The following is an 8,466-nucleotide window of genomic DNA, read 5'->3' on the forward strand; positions in this document are numbered from 1 at the left end:
AATAGACTGAAAAGCATTCTGAGCGAAAGGACCAAAGGTCTCTTGAAGGGGGTCTGTCCCTGGAAGTCCACTCCCCACCCAGTCCTGCAAGACAGCTCCCAGCCCACCCCATGCTGGGGCTCAGTGTCCAGGCAACCTTGGTGTCCAGATGGGAAAAGTGTTCCAGAGTCCTGAGCCAGGTGTGAAGTCCAAGGGTCAGGAGTGCAGAGGGGCAGGGGAGCCACAGGGCTGGGGGCCAGCAGAAGGGCAGGGAGACGGGCACAGAGGACCCAGTTGGGGACAGGGTGCAGGGACCGGGGGGCAAACCTGAGGGTGGAGTGGAGACGTCCTCATCTGTCACCTTGAGCTCCAGGATCTCAGTGCACACAGACCAGCTGCGCCCAATGTGATAGCGGCAGAAATAACGCCCAGCAGACAACTCATTCCCTGCATTGAGGTGGAACGTGGCCTCTGCCCAGTGAGGACCACGCTGAGACACGTTTTTCTGATCCCGAAAGACAGACCTTCCAGCCTGCTGCAGACGGAATGTGTCAGCCCCAGCTGGGCCCAGGCACACGATGGTCACAGGCTGGCCCCGGCGGACAACAGGGCCCGGCTCGACCCAGATGCAGGGTTTGGGCAGGGCCCCTGGGAGGAAGCACAGCAGATCTCAGGGTCCCTCAGGAGGAAGTCCCCAGATATCACAGCTCCCCGTTTTCTCGGTTCACTTTTGTGCTTTGAACAAACTTGCCCAGCTCTGCAACCACCCCCACCACCCAATTCAGACCCTACCACCCTCTATTCCCCAAACACCACCCCCAACAACCACTCCAAGTGACTGTGAATCCTCACAGGGATTCCTGGTCACAAATTGGGCTTTTCTCAGGGTGACTGGGAAGGGTCAAAGCAGACAGGGGTCCTGGGCACATCCCCCTGCTGACGGCTGCTGTCTAGGGCACAGAGACTGTGGGAGGGAGTCAGAGGGTGAGGGTGATGCGTCACCTGTGGGGACAGGAAAACAGGTGTCTGAGATGTGGGTGTGACCTGGGCCGGGTCTGAAGGGCAGCTGGGTGACACTGTGGAGACCAAGGGGAACTGCAGAGCTCCACTGGAAGTCCGGCGGGGGGGAGGGGGGGGTAGGCTCCGCCTAGACCTGGTCACATGACCCCAGTGGGTGGGGATTCCTGTCTCCAGGGCAATCCTCTGAGCAGCACTCATCCTGTTCCCAGTGCACTCTGTACCTTCTTGCAGCCNTGGAAGGAAGAGGGAGCAGAGAAGCAGATGAAGGGGTCGGGCAAACCCACAGCCACGCGCGGTGGGTGACAGGCACCCCCTGTGAGTGTGAGAGTCTCAGGGCAGATGACTGACAACTGACCTCCTCTGAGGGTCAGAGGGAAGGGGCGCTGAGCTGAGACCCGAAGGCCAAGTGTGGACTGCCAAGCCCAGGGAGAGGAGATGTCAGTCAGGGAGGGGACGGGTGAAGGGAGCAGGACATAGGGTTTGAGGAAGTGCAGGAAAGGCTGGGTCTCCCCAGATCAGCGGGTCAGACAGCATGAGAACAGACCCCTCCAGAGGGAGAGAGAAGGGCCTGACTCTCGTCTGAGCTGAAGATGAGCCATCGGAGGACTCTAAGAAACATTAATACTTGGTCAGAAAACACAACATTAATTAAAAATTGAATTGAAAACGGTAGACTCACCCTCCTGCGTGTGGACGGTCTGGCCCAGGCAGAGCACTGGGGGAGAAGCTGTGGTGAGAAAAACGCCCAGCGCCCAGCCTCCCCCCACCCCCTGGGGCTGCAGTCAGGGGCCCTGATGGAGGCAGGGCTCAGCCCCCGAGAGTGTCCGGCTCCCTCCTCAGCTTCATCTCTGAGCACAGACCTTCTTCTGGCTCTGAGTTTCAGTGAAGCCCCAGTCCCCTCTCCCAAACAGGTCCTCAGTTGGAACCTATTCCCACTCCCAGGTCTCAACCTTCCATGCCCAGACTTGGGTCGTGGCCAGAGCTGAGGCATCAGACCAGCAGGACGGACCAGGAACCTCCTGGGCTGGAGTCAGGACTCAAAAAGGGTGAAGACACCTCCCAGGCTATCACCCCCTCTGTCTGGAGATGTTGTCCCTCCATTCCAGCACTCACCCAGGACCAGGAGGGAGCTGGGACGGACGCCCATGGCCACCCCTGCATCCTGCGCCTTCCTGGAGCTGGATGGTGAAGGACAGAGCCTGCAGCTGGGGCCGTGGCCAGGAAGTGTGGGTCAGGGGTTTTCCCAGGGTTGCCACATCCATGGCCCCATGCAAAGGGGAAGAGCTAATTCCAGACCGTCCTCAGTCAAGGTTGGGCACGTCACGTGTGAGAAACTGAAAGAGACTGGTGGGTGCGGCACCAATGTGCGGGGCTCACTCGGCAGAAACGGGGTCACTAGGTGGCCTGTCTGCAGGACCCCAGAGCGCTCTCTAGGGAATGATCTTCTTCCAGAAGCTTCAGTCTCAGCTTCATGGTGGCCTCTGGGTCCCCTGAGGTTAAAGACCAGCTAGATTTTTAGGTCAGCAAGGGGGGCCAGGACTTGTACTTTGGCAATGTCTCCTCTGTGCCTGTTTGTTTGTGGGTCTTTTTAAAGATTTTATTTATTTTTAGAGAGAGGGATAGGGGAGGAAAGAGGGTGAGAAACATGGATATCTTGGAGAAACATGCATCATTTACCTCCTACACGCCCCCAGACGGGGACCCAGCCTTCAACTCTAGCATGTGCCCTTTGCGGGACTGGAACATGAGGTTCTCTGGTTTGCGGGACGACACCCATCTCACTGAACTGCACCAGTCAGGGCCTCCGTGGCTTTCCCGCGGGTGGAACCAATGAACCAGGACATGAGGAAGTGTCTAGACAGTTCCCGAATCCTCCCCGGGGACTCCTTCTGCCCCCTGGGCAGCCCCGCCCTATCCCAAACCTGTGCTTTCTGTCCTCACTGAGCAGGAAAAGCAAGGGGAGATCAGTAAACATGTACTTATGTGCGTCATCCCTCCAGTTCATGGGTGATTTTTAACTGAAGTAAATATTTTTAATTTAAAATGACACAGAAGCTCAGTTATGCAGAGGACCTGGGACTGGTTCGGGGAAGGGGAAGTGATGGGCAGAGTCCACTTCTCTCCTCTTTTGTTTGGGGACAGCCCCTGGCTGCTTCCTTTTTCTTCCCGGCATCCATCCTCTTGGGGAGGGAGCCTGGAGGCCGAGCTCCAACACAGTTCCTACGGAATGAAGCAGCATTGGGAGTTCAAGCTGTCCTGAGGCCTGTGGTCTCTGTTTTCCAAGGAGCTGTTGGTTCTCCCATTGCATTGCACCCAAAGCTGCCTTTATGGGAACGTGAGGAGGGAAGTGGCTTTGACATCACACCCCATGTGGTGTCCTGGAGCTGGGGACAGCCTGGCTGCATTCCCTGTGGCAGGAGAGAAACGTGACGGCCCTGTGGCCTCTCCTCTCACACGTGGGAAACAGGTAAAACGTGTCTCCTAGACCTTCCTTCCCCCCGTTGGAAGACAAGAGCCCTTAGCGGCCCTCCCGTGAGTGCTGGGGAGGGGAGGGCGGGATGCTGATGGTCTCTGTTCCCTAAATGGTGCCCAGATAACAGCACTCTCCTGAGCCTTGTGTTTAAGGCAGAAAGGCCCAGATTTGTCAAGAGCAGGTGTGGGGATTACCTGTGATGCTTCCTGACAGTCACTGTTTACAGAGAAGAGGGGTGTCTCCCTCCCTTTTCTCCCTTGGGTTCTGCCCCTGGGGGCCATCTCACTGAGACCCAGAAGGGTGGTGGGATTGGGCTCCATCAGCAGCCTCTCTCCTTCTCTCTGTCCCCGTCTGTGGGGAAGAGGCCAGGGCCCTGCAGGTCGGCAAGTGTGCAGGGTCCACACCCTGGGCTCACTTCCCTGGTCTCACAGGAAGTGAGTCTGGGCGTACCCAGCTTGACTCTAATGTCCCCTCTTTGGGTCCAGAGAGACTTTGGTTTCTGAGAGGCATTTCTGCTGAGATGTCCCATAACCAGCCTGAAGCCATGTCCACATAAAAACTACCTGGGGTCATTCATCACAGGTGGATAAAGAGAGCTATAAATAAAAGAGAAGTGTATACAGATATAAATGGGTGATAAATGATAGATAGGTAAAGAGTATATACATAGACGACAGATAAACATCAATGTACGAGGTGGAAGGGTAGATACAGAAGTAGATGACAGTTAGATTGATAGATAAGTAAATGATAGGTAGGTAGAAAACGATAGGTACATAGATACATGTCTACCATATATAGATATATACATGCATAGATACTTATAGAAATACACAGATACATAAATGCATAGATTGAGAGTTACCCAGATCTGTACAGAGACTAATGGCTAAATAAATAGACACATGGATACTTCCATACCTAGATAGTGACAAAGATACAGAAATCCTTGGATAGGTCAATGGACACTTAGATACGGAGAGCAATGCTCGGACAGTAGAAGCAGGTCAGCCTGACTCCCAGGACAGCCCTGGAGAACCCGGGGGAGACGAGGTGTGAGAGGGGAGGGACTTCCCACAGGAGTGGACAGTGGAGATGTCCTCATGGTGACAGACAGTGTGATGGACTCCATGTACACTGACACTGGGGACTGTCACAGGCAAGGAAAGAAAGCCAGTAGGAAATAGGAGAGGAAATTTAAATGAAGCATGTTTAAATATCTCTAAAAGGAAAGAGGGATATTAAAATTTTATGAGATTACAGAAGAATAGAAAATCATTGAGAAGACTGAAAAACTCTAGAGATGAACAATGCAACAAAATGAACACCTTCGAAATATCCCTCCCACCCAGGACTAGACTCAGCTGAGGAAACATTGATGAAAGCGGAGCACTTGGAGAGGACATCTCCCAGATGCCGTGAGGAGAGCCCAGAAGTGGAGATGCACGGTGCGTGGACACCAGAATGAGGAGGACAAACGTCACGTCTAGTAACAGTTAGAAGGCAAGAGGTGGAAAATGACATCTAGGAGCAGTGTAGGAGACAAATAACTGAACCATTCACAGGCTTCAGGAAAGACCAAGTAAGTGTCAGGATGCATGTGTTTGAAAATAAAATCTGAGCCCTGGCCAGTGTGTCTCAGTGGGTTGAGTGCTGGTTTGTGAACCACAGGCTCAGCAGATCTACTCTGAGTCAGGGCATATGCCTGGGTTGCCTGCCAGGTCCCCAGGAGGGGGCTTTCCAGGGACATCCACACAGTGGTGTTTCTCTCCCTGTGATTCCGCATGCCGCTGGGACAAACGCTCACCAGCATGGTGGCTCACAGCCACGCAGATGTGTGACCTCAGGGTGTGGGAGGTCAGCAGTCCCAAGGAGCTGAAGTTTAGGGGTGTGCAGGGCTGCCTTCTCTCCAGGAGGCTCTGGGCAGTGTCCCTTGTTTGTCTTCAACTGTCTAGGGACCCTGGGTTCTGTCACACTCGGCCCCTTCCTCCCTTGTCTTCAAAGTCAGGGGGTCCTTCTCAGGAGGTTACACTGGGGATCCCGTGTCTGCAGCCTTCTCCACCTCTGAGGAGCCTGTGATGCCCTTGAGCTTTCTGAGTCACCTGTCCGGGGGCACATGGACAAGTGTCCACCTCCCTGCACTCACCTCCCTGCCAGAGATCCCGGACTGGGGCTGCTGGGTGGATGGAGGTTCCCTGTCAAGTTCTGAGGAACAGCCTGCAGATCCGCTCAGAGGCTGCACCACTTAGCGTCTCCACCAGGGGGCCCAGGGGCTCCCCATCCTCCAGGGCCTTGCACACTTGCTGTGTTCACATCAGTACCTTTAATTTCTTCCTCAGTTACAGTGGACGTACAGTATACTATTCCAAGTGTACAGCACGGGGGTTAGATATTTACACACCTTATGTAGTGACCCCCCCCCAGTGAGTCTAGTGCCCCCCCTTTAAAAATAACGTGTGCAGTAGTCGTCTTGAGGAGTGTGCACTGATATTCACTGTGGTTTTTTGCAGAAGTCCCTTCCCTGGACTTTTGATCCAAGTCAGGAGGAAGTGAGGATTCAGATGCAGGAGGCAGAGACCACTCCAGGGACAGAGGTGGCTGGGCGCAGGCCCAGGGCAGGTGCAGTCCCACAGGTGACAGGTGTGGGTAAGTCCAAAGTCGTGAGCAGCACATGTCCGGTCCAGAGAAAGCAGGTGAGAACGCAGGGCTCCAGGAGGAGGAAGAGGGAGGCAGAGGCTGCAGGCCCCTGGGGCCTGACTGAGATCCAGGAGAGAAGGGAGGAGACAGGGGCAGCAGTGGGGCTGGGCTGTGAGTGGGGTGAGTGTCAGACCTGGAGCCAAACCCGGGAGAAGGAGACAGACCACACAGGAGGCCAGGTCCCCATTGTTCCTGCACACTTCCGAGGGCAGAGTCCCAACCATAGGTCACCCTCACCAGGCACACCATGAAATTCACAGAATGGCCATGATTCTTGGTCTCTTGGGCTCCAGTGAGATCTGTGGGTGCTGGGGGACACCCCTCCTGGGGACCTGGGGGCTAATCTCTCTGGCAGGAGCTCCCTTGTGCCCATCCCTGTGGTCCGTGTGGCCACCTGTGCCAGCTGTGCCCAGCCTCTGCCAGAATCCCCACCAGGATCAGCAACACCACACCAGCCAAGCCAATGCGGACAGAGTTCCCCACCGTGTAATTCTGGGACAGGGGGGCTGGACGAAGAGTACGTGGGGATACTGAGAGGTGGGCAAGGCTGGGCCAAGCCCAGGACCTACGAGACAGGTGCTTCTCCTCCACTGGACAAGACTTGTCCCACTGAGCCCTCCCCCTGGACACTCTCCCCTGGTGACTTACAATTTTGGAAGCCTTCTCCTGTGGTTGGGGCTGTGACTTCAGGGCCTATTCCTACAAGGAGAAAGTACCAGTGTTTGTCTCCATCACAGACGCTCCCCTCCCTGGGAGCACCCAGCCCCTGCCCTCCCCACCTCCAGGCCCCTGGGGCCACACCCCCAGGCTTCACTACCAGTCAACCACAGCTCCCCAATGCAGGGCCCAGTGCAAACTCAGACTTGCTCAGGGATCCAGGGCGAGTCTCCCCTCCAAACTCTCACACCCCCTGGCTGAACAGGCCTCTTGCAGGTGAAGATGCAAGGTGTCCCTGCCTGCTGAGTGTCCACCCCTCAGGAGACAAGCAGGACCACCCCCACTGCCCACTCCCCAGCAGAGCCCCCAGAAAAGAGGCCCCAGGCTGAGGTCCCTACTTCTCTGCCCAAATGGGGCTCCAGGTGGGGGCACTGAGCTCTCCAGGGGCTCCAGTGAGGGGGCAGGAGAAGCCCTGAGCCCAGGTTCCTCCTTGGCCCATCCCTCTCAGCCTGGCCCTGCAGCTCCAACAGCCTCCACACCTGGCCTCTTTCTCTGCCCCTCTCAGTACAGAGGATGCCCCTGGACTCCCAGGAAAGGGGACAGAGACATGTGAGCACAGCAGAATGGAATTCTCTGCTCCTACGTGTCTGAGAGGCAGGGCATCCCTCAGAATGTCCTGTCACTCTCCACACCTGAGGACAAAGCAGCTGGACCCTGGTCCAGAGACAAACAGGGTTAGTGGGAGCCATCTCCCTTGGCCACACGGCCAGAGGGTCCTAAAGGCTAACCCTACCTATCAGGGCCACTCTGTCCCCCACAGTCCCCTATGGCAGTGAGGGGTCATAGGTCAGGATGAACTGGACCTGCCCACGGACCCAGGGGAGTCTGACTCACAGCCCCATGAAGAGCGAAGGGAGAGACTGTTCCAGGTTTTGAAGGAACAGTTCCTCCCTCCTCCTCACCATCCCTGAGCTGGTCACTTAGACTCTGACTGCAAGACCTCTCGGGAGCTGACCCCACAGACGACAGCCTCATCCCAGAGGTCCCTTAAAGCACCTTCTAGCCCTGGTCAGAGACTCCATGGACTGCATGAATTACCCAGTGGTGGATGGACCACCCACAGTGGACACACTGCCTGGGGGCCCCACAGAGTCTGCCCAAGTGGACAAAAAAGGCTGAAAAGCATTCTGAGCGAAAGGACCAAAGGTCTCTTGAAGGGGGTCTGTCCCTGGAAGTCCACTCCCCACCCAGTCCTGCAAGACAGCTCTCAACCCTCCCCATGCTGGGGTTCAATGTCCAGGCCACCTTGGTGTCCAGAGGGGACCAGGGCTCCAGAGTCCTGAGCCAGGTGTGAAGTCCAAGGGTCAGGAGTGCAGAGGGGCAGGGGAGACACAGGGCTGGGGGCCAGCAGAAGGGCAGGGAGACGGGCACAGAGGACCCAGTTGGGGACAGGGTGCAGGGACCGGGGACAAACCTGAGGGTGGAGTGGAGACGTCCTCGTCTGCCACCTTCAGCTCCAGGATCTCAGTGCACACAGACCAGCGGGGCCCTTTGTGATAAAGGCAGAAGTAGCTCCCAGCAGTGCTATTCATTCACTGAGTGAATGTGGAATGTGGCCTGGGTCCCCTGTGAACCATTCT

General features: G+C 56.2%; 1 protein-coding gene across 1 annotated transcript; it reads right to left on the minus strand.

Annotated features, from left to right (window-relative positions):
• Nucleotides 1-306: 306 nt before the first annotated feature.
• On the minus strand, nucleotides 307-2,240 carry LOC119002689 (leukocyte-associated immunoglobulin-like receptor 2; the record flags this gene model as incomplete). The annotated part of the gene is made up of 3 exons (XM_037068711.1): nucleotides 2,113-2,240; nucleotides 1,679-1,714; nucleotides 307-627 (listed from the first exon to the last, which is right to left on the minus strand). Coding segments are annotated over exons 1-3 (391 nt in total), but the record flags the coding sequence as incomplete, so codon positions are not given.
• Nucleotides 2,241-8,466: the final 6,226 nt, after the last annotated feature.

The sequence above is a fragment of the Sturnira hondurensis genome, unplaced genomic scaffold, assembly GCF_014824575.4.
Source record: "Sturnira hondurensis isolate 20B ecotype Veracruz unplaced genomic scaffold, ASM1482457v3 Scaffold0017903, whole genome shotgun sequence".
NCBI lineage: Eukaryota > Metazoa > Chordata > Mammalia > Chiroptera > Phyllostomidae > Sturnira > Sturnira hondurensis.